At 42.6% G+C, this 21584-nt stretch overlaps 1 protein-coding gene across 1 annotated transcript in view; it reads left to right on the top strand.

Moving 5' to 3' along the window:
* Positions 1-21584, top strand: part of kcnh1a (potassium voltage-gated channel, subfamily H (eag-related), member 1a) — a 201243-nt gene that overhangs the window by 57903 nt on the left and 121756 nt on the right. The window contains exons 8-9 of the mRNA XM_055639701.1: positions 11482-11681; positions 12824-13076. Of these exons, the coding sequence (XP_055495676.1) occupies positions 11482-11681; positions 12824-13076 (453 nt within the window). The remainder of the gene's footprint in view (positions 1-11481; positions 11682-12823; positions 13077-21584) is intronic.

Raw genomic sequence — 21584 nt, 5'->3', positions numbered from 1 at the left:
GTCGATGTCGATACTAGCCCTCTGGAAACCAGTACCTTCAGCCCACAACACCCATACTAGCGCAACAGACCCCCCCCCCCCCCCCCCCCCCCCCCCCCCCCCCCCCCCCCCACTGGCGAGCAATATTGGAATTGGTGGAGAGGTGGAATATTGTGTTGGGTCTCCAGCCCTCCCGTGTGATGCTGGGACCCAACGGGTCCCACTTAGTCTAGTATATATTGTAAATAGCTGGGTCCCAGCACTGAGCCTTGCGGTACCCCACTAGTCACTGCCTGCCATTCTGAAAATGACCCGTTTACTTCTACTCTTTGCTTCCTGTCTGCCAGCCAGTTCTCTATCCACATTAATACTGAACCCCCAATACCGTGTGCTTTAAGTTTGCATACTAATCTCTTATGTGGGACCTTGTCGAAAGCCTTCTGGAAGTCCAGATGTAACACATCCACTGGTTCTCCCTTATCCACTCTACTAGTTACATCCTCGAAAAATTCTATAAGATTCGTCAGACATGATTTACCTTTCATAAATCCATGCTGACTTTGTCCAATGATTTCACCACTTTCCAAATGTGCTGTTTTCCCATCTTTAACAACTGACTCTGGATGCCTGATGATGAATCCTTTTAACTTGTGCCACAACCACAGGACATTGCCAGAGTGAGGTCTTGGTCTAAGATGATTTTAAATCAGGTTCTACGTCTCAGACACGGTGCCCACGCAAATGTATATATCCTTGCATACATGCCACCACCTCCTTCAATGACCCTCAACCTCCTCTGTTCCCCAGTACCTCTTGCTTCGTTCTCCCGATTCTACTTAGCCCCTCGCTATTTTCCTTCACTTGATTTTTCCATTGAGCCCCAAGCCAGTCTGGCTATTCAATCTTCAAGACCGTACTCCTCTTCGGGCTGCTCCTGATGATCTGTTCTCAATCCTTGTAGCCATGCCACCCTGAACTCTCAGATCTCTCCCAGAAACTCTTGAGAGTATATCCAGCTGTAATTGCTGATAATTAAACCAAAGGTTTAGAGATACAGCGCGGAAACAGGCTCTTTCGGCCCACCCAGGTCCACGCCGACCAGCGACCCCCGCACATGAACACTATCCTATACCCGCTAGGGACAATTTTTACATTTACCAAGCCATTTACCATTCATCTACGTCTTTGGAGGTACAAAGGTGAAGTATCCGTACAGAATCAAATGGCAGGAGATGGTTTATGATGATGTATGAGCTCCTATAGCTTGCATACACCCTGCTACTGATACAACCACATCAAGATTGATTTTGAATATCCAGCCTTGACAAGCTTGCTGAGGAAGTTGATTATGCTTTGGGGAGGCAAACAGGACAACTCACCACTGATGACTTCAAGGACATCAGGGATAGCCCTGCGGGCAATGAAGTCACTCCCTTTTGAATGCTACCTCTGTAATTTGTGAGTAAATTTCTGCTGGGTTCCTGTGATTTGATAGTGCACGGAATGATTGCTCTCCTTGGCACACTATCTGGAAGGCTGGCCAAGATTTTCTAATGTTTTGCAATGTACAGGGAAGATGTATGACCTTAACATTTTTCGGTTAAAGCATTCTGTGATTATTTGGAAAATGTCATGACACATCGGTTTGATTTCTTTGTTTGAATTCAATATTTCTGATACACACGTGTAAGTTGTAAAATGGTCCCTAGTGTGAGTAGGTTAATATACGAGGTGATCGCTAGTTGGCATGGACTCGGTGGGCTGAAGGACCTGTTGGTCACTTGATTATTGCATTGTTGAGTTATTGTACCTATAATCCTGCAGTTAAGGGCCTGTCCCGCTGTACGAGGTAATTCAAGAGTTCTCCCGAGTTCTCCCCTGATTCGAACTCGGAAAATGTCCGTAGCGGGTCCGTAGGAGTTCGTGGATGTCTCATAGTGGCTCGTACGAGTAAAAAGTAACAGTTTTTTTCATCACAAGTATTTTTTTACTCGTGGACATTTTTCACAGTGTTGAAAAAACGAGTTTACCCGGCTTTCCAGAGTATCTACCATTACCCGTACAAGCCGCTATTAGACATCCACGAATTCCTACGGACCAGCTATGGACATTCTCCGAGTTTGAATCAGGGGAAAACTCGGGAGAACTCTTGAATTACCTCGTACAGTGTGACAGGCCCTTTAGTAAGGATGTCATTGTTCCATTCATGATGCATATGATGATTGAACACTTTTGACTTGAATCAAAAGAAGGGATATGGGTTTGGCTGCAAGGTGGTATAAGATCAATCAGCCACACTGAATTGACATGTGACCCTTTGGTCCATTATTTCTATAATTGTTATATAAAATATATGAAAATTTGTGCTTAGAAATTTGACATCAGATCAATATTAGTAAATGCACATTATAGCTGCTTTAAAAATTCAGTTCCTTTATGTTAATAGAACCAAATCGTTAAAGCTGTACAACATCCTAACATAACCACCTCGATATTAAGAATTTTTAAAATTTCTAAGGGAGGCATAAGTAAAATAATTATTTCCAGATTATTACGCTAGGGGTATGATGAGTATTGCTCAATCTTTCTGTGCATTTACCACTAGATGTCACCTGGATGATTGCTCAAGGTGATGGGGAATTTATAATTTATGTAAAATCGGGCTGCTTTTAGGAGCCTCATTTATTGATTGAATAAATAGTATGTCAGGTTTCATTAATTATGCATGCATCAAGCTCTCTTTGTTAACAGATTAATGTTAAATATTGATGCAATTATTCTAAAACTATTGTATGAGGATGGAATGAAACATGCAAGAAATAAAGACAGGCGTAGAAACAAGGAAGTACAGATGTTGGTTTATAAAAAGAGACAATGTTTGAGTAAGGTCGGTCCTGACCCAGAGATGCTACTTGAGTTACTCTGTTTCCTTGCCACATAGATTAATCGTTTAATAGACTCTTGCCTGCTTTCAGCAATTACATCAATCCTAACCCCCCCCCCCCCCCCCTCATTTAGTTCCCTGTAACCAATTTATTCTTGTACATGCCCATTAACATTCCCTCCCTTACCTTCTCCTATTGCTACACTGTGGTAGGTTAATTACATACTATAAAATTAACAACCAGCATATCGTTGGATTGTGGGGAGAAACTGGAACACTGAGGCGAAAATAAACATGGTCACGTGGCAACTATGCAAACCCCACTAGTACATAGAAACATAGAAACATAGAAATTAGGTGCAGGAGTAGGCCATTCGGCCCTTCGAGCCTAACAACCGCCATTCAATATGATTGTGGCTGATCATCCAACTCAGTGGAACATACTGAGGCGAAAACTAAACATGGTCACGTGGCAACTATGCCAACCCCACTAGTACGTGAAAAAAGTTCTTCCAGGGAAAGGATACCAGGGAATCTCTTTGTGCCTGCAAATCTTTTAGAGATTTGACCAGACAGGAATGGATTTGCTGGAGCCCAAAATAACCTGGGAAGAAATCCTCAGGTATGATAACACTTTGAGGGTGCTTTTGGTTTGCCAGAATCATGTTTAGCAAATCTGTGGTTTGGTTAAATGTTGCATTCCAATTCCATTTGTGTCTTTTAATAGTCTCCTGATATCTGGCAGCAGTGAGAGGTTGTCCTGGCCTGCTGCCCGTTAGATGCTGGGGAGACATCATCGTGCTTCTTGCTGATTTACCTGATTATTAGTCCAGTCATGGTTACTTGCAATATACATTGCCTTAGATTATTCAATTAACAGAAGAAAATGTTTTGAGTAGTTGGCATTAATCAAAGGTTGCCAGCATTTCATTGTGCTGTTTAATGCAGTGCATTGCAGTGCAATGTTGTGCTTGGAGAAGTGGCAGACTTGCAACCGAATTCCACATGGAAAAATGTGAAGCTCAGAAGAGAGCAACCACTATGATTTTCAGGCTCTACAAAGTTTGATGAAATGTGAAGGCCAGTGTCTACAGGGAGGCACCCCTCACACTGTTGGAAAATAGTGGAGACAGTTAGTTACCGAACTTAATGCCAGAAGTCTAGCTCTGTGGACTGGGACTTGGATGCAGGCAGTGGTCAATTCATCACAACTTAATCACTTGCCTGCAAACAACCTCTATCAGTCAGGAAACATTTCTGCTTTTAGTGCACCAGTAGGAACATCTGCAAGATCTGCTCTATTATTTCACAACTTGCACACATTGCCAACAATTCAATTAAGATCAACACTCCACTCAAAGGATTTGTACAATACTCACTGTCATGTTGCAGCACTGTCAACACAGCAGCAACACAGCACACAGGGGAGGTGTGAGGGCAGGTGCCAGCTGCCACAAAAGACAACTCCTTTGTGAAGTGCATAACTGCTGTTCTGGCTCGGGGAGAAGGCGTTTGTCCACACCACCCACAGCTCCATGTTTGCCAGTCAGCCTGGACTGGCACTGCCCATGCTGAGAGAGTGCTGAGTGCAGTGTCGTCTCTGGATCAGGATCTTTGTCGTGCAAGGTAATTGGACGAAACCCAACGGTTTCCCATGCAGAAAATCAACTGCCATCCATTGGAGAAGGAAAGTTCAAAACCACAAGGACCTGCAAAAACATTAACTTCTGTAGTGTGTAGGATTAGTTGTCTGTATTTGAGGGGGCGTTAGTTGGAATGTTAAACAAAATGCGAGCACTGGCATAAAATTGATGCCTGATCTGTCTGTAGCACATCTTTCTTGTGGGTGGTCAGTGACAAATATCAATGGTGCCCAACTAAAATGTGGTGAAAGTCAGATTTAAAACTATTTCTGGGGATCACATATGCAAAACATTTTAATTTAGTATGCAAAACCAGATAATAGTTGTAACCATGTGTAAAGGTGCATAACATATTTCTCCTCTTTCTTGCTGCTCCATATGTTGTAGCCATGCTTCACACTGCCTTCACAGTGTTCCTTTCCACCACTTGTTTTACACAATGATGGAACTCTGCCCTCTAATAATGTACTCTAGTGTTACACAGTGACAGTCCTGTATCTGCCATGTTGAACCAGTTTTGCAGTGACAGATACATGCCCATCAGTGCAGTATACCTGGGTTTAGAACTGGATTTGCACCTGATTCTGAACTTGGGCCCAGAAGATTGAACCATGCCCAACCTGCCTTGGGTCTTTGGTCTCTGGGTATCATGTCTCTAGGCCTCTGATATACAGTCATGTGCTTTTTCTGGGATGGGCTAGGCCTTGGTAGGACAAAGGAGGGATTAGGTCCAAACTTTCAAGTGTTTCTTAAACCCAGACAGTGCTTGGTCTGTGGAATGTGCTGCAGCAGAAGTAGTAGAAGCAGATATGATGATACTAATGTTTAATAGACATTTAGGCATAATAATGATACAGGGCTGGCGACATTGGGTGAGAGTTAAGAGTGAGAAATAGCGAGTGAGCGCGTAGCGACCGAGGGGAGGGATGGTGTGGGGGGGGGGGGGGGGGGGGGGGGGGGGAGTGTCTTGGTAGGGAGCTTTTGCATTTTTCAGCTTGAAATTGTGCAATCTGGTGCACACTGTGGCGAGTCTTTTAACTTACACTTGAATGCAACATTTATGCTTTAAATTGGATTAGGTATGAATAAGGTTTTTTATATATATATATATAGACACTAAAAACTAGAAAAACTCAGCAGGACAGGCAGCATCTCTGGAGAGAAAGAATGGGCGATGTTTCGGGTTGAGGCCTTCAGACGAAAGAGGTTGAAAACCAGCCATAAAACACAAATATATAATTTATATATAACAGGCCCCTCAGCCCACCAAGTCCACACCGACCAGCAATCTATCATACACCAGTTCCATCCTACACGCCAGGGACAATTTACGGAAGCCAATTAACCTACAAACCTGCACTTCTTTCAGATGTGGGAGAAACCAGAATATCTAGAGAAACCCATGTGGTAGTAAGGCAGCAACTCTACTGCTGCGCCACCGTGCCACCCCATTAAATTATTTTTTCTGTAATATATTTATTAGGGTGTCACGTCAATAAAGATGAATACATGATTCCGATTTCTGCCCTTAGTTGGATAACACACATCTCCAGTCATTGTGTTTTATGGCTGGTTTTCAACCTCTTTCGTCTGAAGGCCTCAACCCGAAACATCGCCCATTCTTTCTCTCCAGAGATGCTGCCTGTCCTGCTGAGTTTTTCTAGTTTTCAGTGTCTATCTTCAGTTTAAACCAGCAGCTGCAGTTCCTTCCTACACTCTTTGTTAAGCAAAAGAGGTCCTATTCTCATAATATTATTCACCTCAACTAAGTTTTTTCTTCACCTCCGTTGCTGCAGAGAATACAATCCCAGTTATCAAATCTTTCTTCAAAGTGAAAAAAAATTCCAGCCCTGCCAACACCTTCATAAATCGCCCCTGGATCCTCTCCAGAGCAATTGCACCCTTTCTATAATGTGTCATAGTCTTACAGCATGGAAACAGGCCCTTCATCCAAACTTGTTCATGCAGATCAAGATGCCCCATCTAAACTTGTCCCATTCATCCATATTTGGCCCATATCCCTTTGAACCTTGTGTGTGTGTGTGTGAGAGTGTGTCAGTCAGTGAAGCGGCGACAACATCCGGAGTGAGCGGAGACTTGGCGATGCCCGGGGAGCTTTATTTTGAACTTCCAGCACCTGAGAAATTTGTGATCAGCGTGAGAATTTTGTGAAATGCGTAACTCTCACGCTCAATGCGTGAGAGTTGGCAGCCCCGTATCTGATAATAGGCATTTAGACAAAAACATTAACAAACAGGGGATGGAGGGATAGTGACCACGTGCAGGCAGATGTGTAGTTTAAATTGGCATCATAGTCGGCACAGACATTGTGGGCTAAGGGGCCTATTCCTGTGCTGTATTGTTCTGCGTACCTTGGGTCTTCAGCCACAGCATCTTGGTCTCCAGTTGCTTTCTCGGGTAACATCATAGGTTGCTCCTTTAATTGAGTCGGGCCTGTCTTTGAGATTGATAAGTCTATTGCCAGAACACTCAGTGTGGTAAGTGGCCAGATGGGACTGAAGTGAGGTTGCATGGATGATGAGTCCTGCAGGGTGGACCCATTCAATGGGCCAAAATGCTGTGCATTTGACAACACACACATAGCTTCTTTGTCATAGCACTTATTGTGGCTTGTGGCCCAAGTGTGCGCAGGTAGCATGGATGCCCTTTTTGACACTTGAAGCTCCCAGAAAATGAGTACTATCTGAATGTAGTTCTGCCTCCAAATCTACATTCAGTTTACTTTCAAGGGCATAAAGTCTGCAAAGCACAAACTTTAAATGATCCATTAAAATGCATCTAACTAAAGCAGCCTGGTAATTAAGACAGTTTTTAGGGCAGTGGAATTGAAGGTAGATAGGAAATGCATGAAAGTACAAGATTTTAATATGATTCCGTAGTATAGGTCTGATTTACTATTTTGAGTGAGAAGATTCAATTTATAGGTTTCAAAGAAGGGCTTCGTACAAATCCAAGTTGAAGAGGTGCTACTTTGTCCAGGTGCTGATATTGGGGCTGATTTGTTAATCGGTTACACATCAATGCATGCATGCGCACATTAAACATTCCTTGTCACTATTTGAAACAGAAGGGCGTTCATTCATAACTTAATCTTTCAATCAATTATACCAAAACAATTTAACTTATTAGCCATATCCTCCAGAGATGCTGCCTGACCCACTGAGTTACTCAGCACTTTATGTTCCAACTTATTAGCTGAGGGTTTTTAAGTGCAGATAGGCTTCTGCATTTACTTGTAGAGATTAAATTTGATGGTAGCATCTATGAATTATTGACACGTCTCAGACTGGATTTGTTTAAGTGCACTGTTTAAGTGCAAATCTTTATTTATAAAAACCTGGATAGCCTCCTGTGGGTTTTGTTTGTGCAATATTGAGCATGGCTGCTCAGCTGTTAAGTATTTATCTAGGACACATAGTGCTGGAGTAGTGAGTCAGGCAGCATCCCCAGAGAACATGTATAGGCCATGTTTCTTCAGACTAATTGTGGGGCGGGGAGGGGGTAAGAAAGCTGGAAGAGAGATGGGGCAGGTCAAAGCTTGGCAAGTAATAAGCTGGCACAGGTGAGGAGGATTATTTGCAAGGTAGATGGTTGCACAAGGGCCAGAGATGAAAGAAACAAGGTGTTTGACCAAAGGATTGTGTAGGAGACCAAGTGTAGACTTGGCGACCTTTTCGCTGAATGCTTACAATCGGTCCACCAAGGCCTGGAGCTCCCAGATGCTAACCATTCCTCCTCCCATTCCCAAACTGACTTTTCTATCCTCGGCCTCCTCCATTGTCAGTGAGATCACAAGCAAACTGGAAGAACAACACCCCATACAGTGTAGATAGCTTACAACCGAATGGTGTGAATATTGAATTCTAGGTACAATTTTAGGTACTGTAACTGCATAATCCACCCCTCTTCCTTCTTCCCCCATTTAACCTCTTCCTCCCCATTTTTCTCTCTCCCCTCTGGCCCACCTGGACTCGCACCTATTTCGCCCCTCCCCCGCCACTTCCCTTTCCACCTGCATCCTATCCTCTAGCTTCACAGTTCACAACTCTTCAATCCTTTTGTCTCACACTTCAATCTTCTGTCTTCTCATCTCTGGCCTTTGTCCAACCAAGTGCCTACCAAATAATCGTCCTCACCTGAGCCAGCCTATTACCTGTCAGCCCCCTCCCCATAATCAGTCTGATGAAGGTTCCGACCCAAAACATCACCTATTCCATGTTCTCCTGAGATGCTGCCTGATCCACTGAGCTACTCCAGCACTCGGTGTCTTTTGTAAACAAGCATCTGCAGTTCCTTGTTTTGATAAGTATTTATCTAGTCTCTTCCTTAATCATTCAATTGTACCATATTATGAAGCAATCTAAATAGTCACCGTTTAGTTTAGTTGTTTAGTTTAGAAATACAGCGCGGAAACAGGTCCTTCAGCCCACCATGCTTACTTTTAGTGACTGATTAACAAGGACACCCAGGTCTCATTGTACTTCCCCTTTTCCTAACTTGACACCATTCAGATAATATTCTGCCCTCCTGTTCTTGCCACCAAAGTGGATAACCTCACATTTATCCACATTAAACTGCATCGGCCATGCATCTGCCCACTCACCCAACTTGCCCAAGTCGCCCTGCATCCTCATAGCATCCTCCTCACAGTTCACGCTGCCACCCAGCTTTGTGTCATCTGCAAATTTGCTAATGTTACTTTTAATTACTTTCTTAATTACTTTCAAATTTGCTAATTGTTACTTTCATCTAAATCATTCATGTATATTGTAAATAGCTGTGGTCCCAGCACTGAGCTTTGCGGTATCCCACTTATGACTGCCTACCATTCTGAAAGGGACCCGTTTATCCCCACTCTTTGTTTCCTGTCTGCCAACCAATTTTCTATCCATGCCAGCACTCTACCCCCAACACCATGTGCTCTAATTTTGCCCACTAATCTGCTATGTGGGACCTTATCAAAGGCTTTCTGAAAGTCCAGGTACACTGCATCCACTGGCTCTCCCTTGTCCATTTTCTTAGTTACATCCTCAAAAAAAATTCCAGAACATTAGTCAAGCATGTTTTTTCCTTCGTAAATCCATGCTGACTCGGACCGATCCTGTTACTGCTATCCAAATGTTCCGCTATTTCATCTTTTATAATTGACTCCAGCATCTTCCCCACCACCGATGTCAGGCTAACTGGTCTATCATTTCTTGTTTTCTCTCTCCCTCCTTTCTTAAAAAGTGGGATAAGATTAGCTACCCTCTAATCCACAGGAACTGATCCTGAATTCCAATATAGAACATTGGAAAATGATCACCAATCCATCCACGATTTATAGAGCCACTTCGTTAAGTACCTTGGGATGCAGGCCATCAAGCCCTGGGATTTATCAGCCTTCAGTCCCATCAGTCTACCCAACACCATTTCCTGCCTAATGTGAATTTCCTTCAGTTCCTCCCTCACCCTAGGTCCTCTGGTCACTAGTCCCTCTGAGAGATTGTTTGTGTCTTCCTTGGTGAAGCCAGATCCAAAGTACCTGTTCAACTTGTCTGCCATTTCCTTGTTCCCCATAATACATTCACCTGTTTCAGTCTTCAAGGGACCCACATTTGTCTTACCTAATTTTTCCTCTTCACATACCAAATAAGCTTTTACTCCCCTCCTTTATATTCTTGGCTAGCTTACCTTTGTACCTCATCTTTTCTCCCCGTATTGTCTTTTTAGTTATCTTCTGGTTCTCTTTAAACGTTCCCAATCCACTGGCCTCTGCTAATTTTTGCTATGTTGTACTTCTTCTCTTTTATTTTCATACTGTCCCTACTTCCCTTGTCAGCCACGGTCGCCTTGTACTCCCCTTGGAATCTTTCTTCCTCTTTGGAATGAACTGATCCTGCACCTTCTGTATTATTCCCAGAAATACCTGCCATTGTTGTTCCACTGTCATCCCTGCTAGGGTCTCTTTCCAGTCAGTTTTGATAGTGTACTATTTGTGTTTGCCGAGGGTTGTCCCCAAAGATTAATAGACGCTCGCATAACCTGACTTAAGGGAAAACTGTATAGCCTTAAATTAGGTTTTCATTGTTACTTGTAAATCTACTTGAATTTTTAGAGTACTTGTGGATGGTAAAAGACTATCTCTAGATATCTGTCTGAAATGTATGTGCCATTTGCCAGAGGCTGACTGAGTGTTGTCAAGCAGGGTTTTGTTTGCTATTTATTGTTAATGCTTTTAACTTTTATATCTGTTAAATTTATTCTTTAGTTTGTTTTTTCTTTAAACTCTTTGAATTGTTCATAAATTCTCTTGAGCGCTCAGAGTCTCTGGAGCAGCCTGGGAGTGAGGCCTTGAGGGCTATTATTTAGATTGGACATTTGTGAGCAGTGGTGAGGCACAGGGGTTGGTGCTAGGTCCACTATTGATCATCTATATTAATTATTCAGATAATCATGTTGTTAATATGCATTGGAGGGTTTGCAGGTGATGCCAAGAATTGGTGGTGTAATGGAGAATGAAGAGGGTGAGGTGGGATTGCATTAAAGCACAAGAGACCACAAATGCTGGAGTCTTGAGTAAAAAACAAACTGCTAGAGGAACTCTTTAAGAAGGGACTGCAGATGCTGGAAAATCAAAGGTAGACAAAAGTGCTGGAGAAACTGAGCGGGTGAGGCAGCATCTATGGAGCGAAGGAAATAGGCAACATTTCGACCCGAAACTTTGCCTATTTCCTTCGCTCCATAGATGCTGCCTCACCCGCTCAGTTTCTCCAGCACTTTTGTCTGCTAGAGGAACTCAGTGGGCCAGCAGCAACTGTGGAGGGAAACAGACAGATAGATGCCCTTTCCAAATTGCGTTTCAATAATTAATATGGGAAAGAAAAATAACTAATTTAAATTCCATTTTCAATATTTTATTTATTTATTGGCTTTTAACTATTTGTTGATACCAGCCATCTCTTTTCTTTGCAGCTCTCTTGTATGCAACCATATTTGGTAATGTGACAACGATCTTTCAACAAATGTATGCTAATAGCAACAGATATCATGAGATGCTGAACTGTGTCCGAGACTTTTTGAAGCTCTATCAGGTGCCCAAAGGCTTGAGTGAACGTGTCATGGACTACATTGTTTCTACTTGGTCAATGTCTAAAGGAATTGATACTGAAAAGGTATAAAAATGCACTAAACTAATAAGAGAATATATATATATATATTTTATATATGCTTTACAGCATATTTTAAAATGGGTGTCATGTCTTGCTTTTTGCCAAATATAATGTACTAATTTTGCTTCCAAATGGTTATTCTTTCTGGTGTGGTTTATTGCACTGCTCACATCCAAATCTCCCATTTTGTAAGCCTCCAGATCTGCACCATATATTCAGGTATTTACTCTGTCTTAATCCCTGGGTTCCTCCCTCGTAGCATTATAGTTATAAGGCATTGCACCCTCATAACCACCCACCCTGATCCCGCAACTTGTAATTCTACATTTACAAGAGTGGATCTCTGCCTTCCAGTCGCGTTTTGCTGCCTCCTATTTGATTGAAATCTGTTGTTTTTACTAAGTTGAATTTTAAAAATAAAATGAATCACAGATTTGAATATACAAGTGCAGAATGTCCTTGAGAGTCACAGAGTGGGTAAATCTTAATTTTGTGCAATAACATAAAATAGCCATAGAGGACAATTTTACATCTTTCCCGATTATGAAGTTCACTAATAGATGTACTGAATGAATAGAAAACTCTCAGATATTCAGTATAGTTACCGGAGGTTTGGGTTCCAGCATTCTGTGTGTGTAAGCTATTATTCCAATGATGTTTGCTTAAATGTTGAGCTAAATCTACTGCGTTGTGTGCAGTTAAACCATGGCTCCACATTTGCACAAGTTTAATTTGCTAACAGTTGTATTGATGTTTTTATCTAATAATTTCATATGAATAGATCATCACATTATCTCTAGCCTATAAGCCATAGTCTGAATGTAAAAATTAGAGATATAATTGCTACTTGCTGTTAAAAATATTTACATCAGTCTCCTACTGTTTAGTCTTTGAAATATTAATGCATCGTCCAGAAATGTTTCAATTTATAGACTTTTGGGAAGATTCTTATCCTTTTTATAATTATATTGGCGATTTGGTCGTGAACAAAATTGTGTTGATAATTGAGGAGGTAGTTTAATGTGTTCCATTAAGCTTGTGTGCAAAATATTTTCTTTATAATTATAATGTATGACATCTATAAAATAGTATACACAATGAATTATGAATCAACTATTGATCTATTTGTGTTTTCCCCTTATTAGGTTCTCGAAATCTGTCCTAAGGATATGCGTGCAGACATTTGTGTTCATTTAAATCGTAAAGTCTTCAAAGAACATCCAGCTTTTAGACTCGCAAGTGACGGCTGTTTACGAGCTCTGGCAATGGAGTTTCAAACCATTCATAGTGCTCCAGGAGATTTACTTTATCACGCAGGCGAAAGTGTTGACAGCCTTTGCTTTGTGGTTTCTGGGTCCTTGGAAGTAATTCAAGACGAAGAAGTTGTTGCTATCCTAGGTAAAACTTAAACGTGTGGTATTATTTTAAAATGTTTTTATGTGTGGATGACACACCAACCTTTAGGCTATTTAGAGGTGACATATGCTTTTGAGGATTCATGACATTATACATGATTATAAAAACTACAAACTTAAAAAATCAAGCCATTTGGTTTGATCATTAGTTGATAACCCACCTTAAATCTGCATTGAACGAAAGGTAACATAGCATTTCATTAAGAAAATATGCTGTAAATACCTTTTTATATAAGATGTTGTGCATGCAATGGATGGCTGTTGATAATGTAAGTAACTCGGGGAAATTGGGAAGCAGACATTAGCAAGTGGAGAAAATCAAATTACAATGCTCTTTTCACAATCTCAGCATATCCCCAAGTTCTGCAGAGCCATTTAAATACTTTAGAAATCTACTCATCGGTATTATAGAAAACATAGCACTAACTGAAACAACACCAATGCCCAAGAAATACACTTGTTAGAAGTCACAATTTTTCTGTTCCACCTATGTTGGCAAAGGAATACATATGGGCCCGGATACTGTCATGAGATTCTTTAATCAATAGAGATATACAGCATATTTAGTTCATGTCAAGGATCAAGAGTCCATTGTACATAGAAACATAGAAATTAGGTGCAGGAGTAGGCCATTCGCCCTTCGAGCCTGCACCGCCATTCAATATGATCATGGCTGATCATCCAACTCAGTATCCCGTACCTGCCTTCTCTCCATACCCTCTGATCCCCTTAGCCACAAGGGCCACATCTAACTCCCTCTTAAATATAGCCAATGAACTGGCCTTGACTACCCTCTGTGGCAGAGAGTTCCAGAGATTCACCACTCTGTGTGAAAAAAGTTCTTCTCATCTCGGTTTTAAAGGATTTCCCCCTTATCCTTAAGCTGTGACCCCTTGTCCTGGACTTCCCCAACATCGGGAGCAATCTTCCTGCATCTAGCCTGTCCAACCTCTTAAGAATTTTGTAAGTTTCTATAAGATCCCCTCTCAATCTCCTAAATTCTAGAGAGTATAAACCAAGTCTATCCAGTCTTTCTTCATAAGACAGTCCTGGCATCCCAGGAATCAGTCTGGTGAACCTTCTCTGCACTCCCTCTACAAATCCCATTTTATTCTCCCTGTGTTTCCATCAACTCTTGTGCAGATTCTAGTCCTCGCCAAGAAGCTCAAGTCAGTTTACAATTAATTTATAACCTGCTAGTCTTTAGGGTGTGGAACAAAATGGATGGGGTCACAGGGAGAATATGCAAATTCCATACAGATGGCACCAAAGGTCAAGATTAGTGGTTCCTGTAGTTGGGAGACAAAGCTCAATCAGCTGTACAATTGTCCTGCCTCAGGTTGCACATTAACCCACACACCACACACACCACACCCACACCCTCATTTTATTAGCTCGTTCACTTTTCCTTCAGATCTATTTTAAATCTTGGATTTTAATGTTAAACTAGATCAAGGGGGACCCGTTGGGTCCCGTCCCCTAAATGCGGGGGGGGGGGGGGGGGGGGGGGGGAGGGAGTAGGGTTGGGGGGGGGGGGGGGGGGGGGGGGGGTGGCACAGCATCACAGAGGAGGACTGGTTCCCGAACGCAATACTTCACCACATCACCCATAGGTCCCCATATTCACCACACCCTAGAGATGGCAGAGGGAGGGGGGGCAGAGGGGGTTTAATTTGGACTGACCCAACCACATATCAAGCATATACAGTGCATTCGGAAAGTATTCAGACCCCTTCACTTTTTCTACATTTTGTTACGTTACAGCCTTATTTTAAAATGGATTAAATTCTTTGGTTTTCCTTAACCTCTGCAATCCCTCTAAATAAATTTTATTCTCCCTGTGTTTAGAATCTTTTGCAAAGAATTTAAAAGAGCCCTGAAATATCACATTTATATAAAGTATTCAGACCCTTTACAAGTACTTTGTAAATTGGCAGCGATTACAGCCTCAAGTCTTCTTGGGTATGATGCTACAGGCTTGGCACACCTGTATTTGGGTAATTTCTCCCATTCTTCTCTGCAGATCCTCTCAAGCTCTGTCAGATTGGATGGGGAGCGTCGATGCATAGCTATTTTCAGGTCCCTCCAGAGATGTTCGATCGGCTTCAAGTCCGGACTCTGGCTGGGTCTCTCAAGGACATTCACAACTTGTCACGAAGCCACTTCTGCATTGTCTTGGCTGTGTGCTTAGGGTCGTTGTCCTATTGGTAGATGAACCTCCGCCCCAGTCTGAGGTCCAGCAAGCTCTGGAGCAGGTTTTCATCAAGGATCTCTCTGTACTTTGCACCATTCACATTTCTTTGGATCCTAACTAGTCTCCCAGTTCCTGCCGCTGAAGAAGTTCCCCATAGCACGATGCTGCCATCACCATGCTTCACTGTAGGTATGGTATTGGCCAGGTCAGGCATGTGCCCTGAGTAATTACTCAAGGTAGGCAGTCAGTCAGCTTTTAAAAAACCTTAAACCGCACATGTGCAGATTGTTCTCCTCTCCGTAAAGTACCGTATTTCCTGGCAAAGAAGACACACCTGTGTCGAAGACGCACTCCCATCTTGAGTTGCTAAATTTTGAAAGAAGGCTGGCGAGACATAGAATTTCTCAAGCTCAAAATAAACAAACAAATAAATAAATAAATAAAGTGACAATTCAATTTGCCCAAGGCTGCCAAATCTCCTTCATTCTGAATTACTGAATGGATGGGGGGCGGTGAAGGGTGACGGCAGGTAAAGAGATGGTAGGAAAAACGGGAGCACACCGGGACAAGTTGAATCAGTTGTGATCTTATTGAATGACAATACTAGTTAAAGGGACCAATTGGGTGGAGAGTTCCTTTCACAGCATGTGGGGAGTCTGGCCAGGGGCAAAGTTGCGGAGAGAGCAGGAGCGTTGAGAAGGAGGGGGTCAGGGATCATGCCAGTAACTCACTGACCGCTGCCGCGGCGCTCTGGGCGCGGAGCCACCGCATTGTGGCCGGGGAGGGAATTAGCTCGGTGGCTACTTGGTCAATTGGTCCCTTGATCGCGCGTGTTTGAAAAACCCGCCAAGAAACTTGCGCTGCGCTTGCGCAGTAGGCTGCTGCACATACGCAGTATGCTGTTCACGGTGCGAAGGCAAAATTTCAGCTGCCTTCGGCTCCCCTTGTCATTGATGGCTAGAAAAAGCATCGATGGTACGTGAGCTGCACATAGTTTTGCGTATTACAAGTACTGCGGATGAAAGGCACGGGAGAATTATGCCTACCTAAGAGATCGACCTCTTAGGTAGGCATAATTCCCCCTTACCTTTACTATTTATATTTAATAATTACCATTTTATAATTTTAGTCAGGGTAAGCAGTGCCTACCTTGCCTACTATGACGGCATGTGCCTGGTTTCCTTCAGACATGACGCTTGGCATTCAGGCCAAAGAGTTGAATCTTGGTTTCATCGGACCAGAGAATCTTGTTTCTCATGCCTTTTGGCAAACTCCAAGCAGGCTCTCATGTGCCTTTTACTGAGGAGCGGCTTCCGTCTGGCCACTCTACCATAAAGGCCTGATTGGTGGAGTGCTGAAGATCTAGTTGTCCTTCTGGAAGGTTCTCCCATCTTCACAGAGCAACTCGGGTTCTTAGTCACCTCCCTGACCAAGGCCCTTTTCCCCCGATTGTTCAGTTTGGCTGGGCGGCCGGCTCTATGAAGAGTCCTGATGGTTCCAAAGTTCTTCCATTTAAGAATAACGGAGGCCACTGTGCTCTTCGGGACCTGCGATGCTGCAGAAATTGTTTAAACCCTTCCCCAGATCTGTGTCTTGACACAATCCTGTCTCGGAGGTCTACATACAATTCCTTCATGGCTGGGTTTTTGCTCTGACATGGACTGTCAACCATGGTACCTATTGTGTGTAGGTTGATAATTTAAAAAAAATGATTTTAATCCATTTTAAAATAGGCTGTAACGTAACAAAATATGGAAAAAGTGAAGGGGTCTGAATACTTTCTGAATGCAATGTAGTTAAACACACCTAAACTCAAGGGTATGTTATATCCAAATAAACCGGATTTGAATATAATTAAATACTTTGAGAACTGCAATAACATTCTTTATTAATATATTTTATTTAGATTAATAATTGGCAAAACATATGGAATTTCAATTACTTGCCATCCTTGCGCTGTGCACAACTTAGCATAAAACAGCAGATCTCCTGACTGTTAAAACTGATCTGATTTTATTTTTCTTGGACTTAACACCTTTTCTCTCAAAATAATATCAATAGCAAGATGGGATAATGCAAAAGATTCAGGGGGGATCTTATAGAAACTTACAAAAATTTTTAAGGGGTTGGACAGGCTAGATGCAGGAAGATTGTTCCTGATGTTGGGGAAGTCCAGAACAAGGGGTCACAGTTTAAGGATAAGGGGGAAATATTTTAGGACCGAGATGAGAAAAACATTTTTCACACAGAGAGTGGTGAATCTCTGGAATTCTCTGCCACAGAAGGTAGTTGAGGCCAGTTCATTGGCTATATTTAAGAGGGAGTTAGATGTGGCCCTTGTGGCTAAAGGGATCAGAGGGTATGGAGAGAAGGCAGGTACAGGATACTGAGTTGGATGATCAGCCATGATCATATTAAATGGCGGTGCAGGCTCGAAGGGCCAAATGGCCTACTCCTGCACCTATTTTCTATGTTTCTATGTGTTGCAATTGATGTTTTCTGTATTGTTTCTAATGTTGTCTGGAATAGTTTAAAAAAAATGTCAAGTAATTTTTATTATGGAAAGAATGTAACTGAGTAAATCTAGAAGGGCCAAGGGAGCTACTGCTTTCGCAAGAAAATATATTTGGGTAGGTTTGAGAACACACATTCTTAAACCTATCCCAAAAAATGCTCTCTTAATGGTTGACATTGGCGCTATTTAATGTGATTCCTGGTTGCATTCAGGCAAACATTTGACTGTGTAAGTTTAGTTTCCTCTATTGGTCATTGTAGATAGTGGAAAGATTTTCAAATTCATGGGCAAGATATTGACCTAAAATGGCCGTGCTGTTCCGCATGCACTGAAATTTGTGTAGATCAAGCTGGAAACAGCAGATTGTGGATATCTGCAATTGCTGGGAGAAATAGAGAAAAGAAAGGAAGATGTTGGGATTCTTACAAATTCACTAAATGTGCTCTTTGCCTCGAGTTAACTGAACAACTATATGTCTTGCAGATTAACTTCACTAGGAACATCATATGATAAAGCTTTGCCACTTATTGCACCAGCTTACAACCCTGCAATAAATCACTTTACCCCTTGTGGCTTCATGGCTCATTGTAGTCATAAATGTGTATATTTAGGGGTCATTTCAGGCTTGAATTGGCAATAATGATTTTGTTTTGGTCCAATAGAACTTCACTCTTGCAGGAATTAAGTAATAGCTGGACACTTAAAATCATCACTTTCAGTGAGGAAATAATACCAGAGGACTGAGTTTTACAATGAAGAGTGTGCTATATTGCACATGCATAACTGTATGTGCACACAGCTTTGTGATAACATCAGATCAAATGCCCTGCAGTGCAGGAATAATCCCCATCAGCCCAAAGGTCTGTGTTGAACATAATGCTGAGTTCCACTAATCATCTCTGCCTGCACATTTCCTCCATATCTATATACCTTTCTAAATGCCACTATCCTATCTTCTTTTCCCACCACCCCTGACATCGTTCCAAGCACCCACCACTCTGTGTTTATCAATAAACTTGCCTCACACATCTCCTTTAAACTTTCTCCCTCTGACCTTGTCTTTGATATTTCCACCCTTAGAAAAAAAGGTTCTGACTGTTCACCCTGTATATGCCTTGCTTAATTTTAAGTACCCCCTCCACTCCAGAGAGAACAATTCAACTACTGGTACATAGGAAAGATTTGGAGGGATATGGACAAGGCACATTCAAATGTAACTAGCTTGATTAATTGCTTCCTGGTTCGTGTGCCAGTTTGTTTTGCAGAAAAGAAGAAGTTTTTTAAACGTGTGGCCAGTTAAAATATTCTGAAGATAATTAAAACTTTGTCACACAATGTAGATGTTATATAACTTTAGATGAATGGCCAAATTAAGGTAATGATGTTGAAACTGGTTATGACACGGATCATGCCAGTACAGCAGAAGGAAGTTTGGGGACGTCTAGGTCAATGATTTGGAGAGAAGAATGGAGGAGTCTTGTGCATCTTGGACCTGCATGGGTCAGCAGAGAACAACAAGAATGTTAGCAGGACTGCTGGCAACAGCAATAAGGAGAATTTAAGCCAGGCCAAGAGCACAATGTTTATTTGCCGTGTCACATCTGACTGCTGCTGCCAGATATTTACTTTGACACCTCTCTCCATAAAGACACTGCCACAACATTTGAGATTTTGCAGAAATTCTCCAATTTCCATTTCTATAGTTGAATGAATTACATTTGCAGAGACGGAAACCACTTTAAAATAGTTGTCGAATTTCCGGCTGCCCAATAGCTGTGCTGCCACTAAATCACTCCATTGTTGATTTTGTACCAGTAGCAGAATTCATTTGAATTTATCCATGTATATTTTACACATTCAATTGATTTTTAAACATTTAACGGCTTTCAAATGGATTCGCATTCGAATGGATGTAATTGAAATGCTTTAAAACAAAATATGTCCTAGTTATGAAACTATTATAGATCATGGAAATTATCCCTTTTGCCCACCTTAACCATGTTGATCAAGTTGGCATACGGGGCTATTCGCATTTGGTTGCATTTGGCCCAAAGCCTTTTGCAGTTACGTTTGAGATTTGTAAGGTAACCATACATTGAATCTTGTGCACAATAATTCATCTTGCCTTTTGAATTCTGAGTAAAATACAAACATATGAATTAGTAGCTGGATTAAGCCATTCAAGTCTTCTCTGGCAATGAATAAGATTGTCACTGATCTGAATGTTACCTCTACTCTGCCTTTCTGCCTATCTGTGGACAGACAATATTTCGGGCTGATGGGGAAGGGGGGGGGAGGGGTGACGGCGAAGGCTGGAAAATAGGTAGGAATGGGGCAAAGCCTAGTGAGTGATAGGTGAAATGGAGACAAAATGGTGTCGGGAAAGAAGAGGAGCAAAATGTAAAGCTGCAGGATGGAATATGAGTGGAAGAGGGCAGGGAGGGGAAAAGAGATATAAAAGGGAAATGGGGAACGGAGATGTGAGGGGTGGGAGATGAGCGTTAGGAAGAGGGGAAAGGAATTGGGTGATGGGACAGGTGGGGAAAAACGAGTGCACACTGGAGAAAGAAGGGCCTTGGGAAGTAATACTTGAAAGTGGAGAATTCAATATTCATACAGTTGGATTGTAAGCTACCTCAGGGAGTTGGGGAAACCAGTTTCCAGTCACTTACCTCGACGGAGATGTGTCTTGTCTCCTCGTCGCATATATCACCCCAGCGGTATGAACATTGACCTCCAATTTCAGGTATTCCTTGCTTTCTCCATCCTTCCCCTCCCCTTCCCAGCTCTCCCACAGCCCACTGTCTCCGCCTCTTCCTTTTTCTTCCCGCCCCCCACCGCATCAGTCTGAAAAAGGGTTTTGACCCGAAACGTCGAACCTATTCCTTCGCTCCATAGATGCTGCCTCACCCGCTGAGTTTCTCCAGCATTTTTGTCTACCTGCGATTTTTCCAGCATCTGCAGTTCTTTCTTAAACAGGTCACCACATGGTTGCCACATGTTCGCGGGTGGTTGCCGGAGAGTCTCCTTCATGGTCGTAAGTCGTGCCCTCAGACTCGCAACAAGTCATAAGGGCATTCTGGTCGCCACTAATTTTTCAACATGTTGAAAATTAGTGGCGGCCAGAATTTTGACGCCATGGAGAGTAGCGAGAATTCTCATGACGTAGGTGCAGTGGTAGTGGGTCGCCAGGAGGTCGTAGGCTGTCATAGGTTGTCGCTGTTGCTGACCGGTGAATTTCATTGGCAAGTTGAAAAAACGTAGGCAAACGGCTCCACATGGTGACTCAAATCTAGTGCGCGGTCATTGTGCATTTTGTTTTCTGGAGATCGGACGGTGGAACATGGCTCCAAAGAGAGGAAAGGTGCAGCGTAGGTGTAACGCACAACACCCATCACCAGTCACCAGGCAGGTGGATCTGACCCAGGAGGAGGAGTGTCAGGAGGAGCCTGGTGTGATGTTGCCTGTCTGGTTGTCCACTCGGTCACCCTCCTACATTTCTGCTGCTGCTGGACTTCTGGTACGTATCAGGTTGTGGAGGACCAATGCTGCGTAGACAATGGTTTTCACATTCTTGGGCTCCTGCTCCATCATAGTCAGCAAGTATCTGAATCTGCTGGTGAGGATGCCAAAGGCGTTTTCCATGACCCTCCTAGCCCTGGACAGCCTGTATTTGAATATCCTCTGCTCCCTTGATATCTGCATGTGAGGGTATGGCTTCATCATCGATGACCTGAGTGGGAAGGCATCATCAGCAACCTGTGTGTAGTGGATGTCAGGGT

Source organism: Leucoraja erinacea, chromosome 8, assembly GCF_028641065.1.
Source record: "Leucoraja erinacea ecotype New England chromosome 8, Leri_hhj_1, whole genome shotgun sequence".
Classification (NCBI taxonomy): domain Eukaryota; kingdom Metazoa; phylum Chordata; class Chondrichthyes; order Rajiformes; family Rajidae; genus Leucoraja; species Leucoraja erinaceus.
This window is presented reverse-complemented; position numbering and strand designations above follow the sequence as displayed.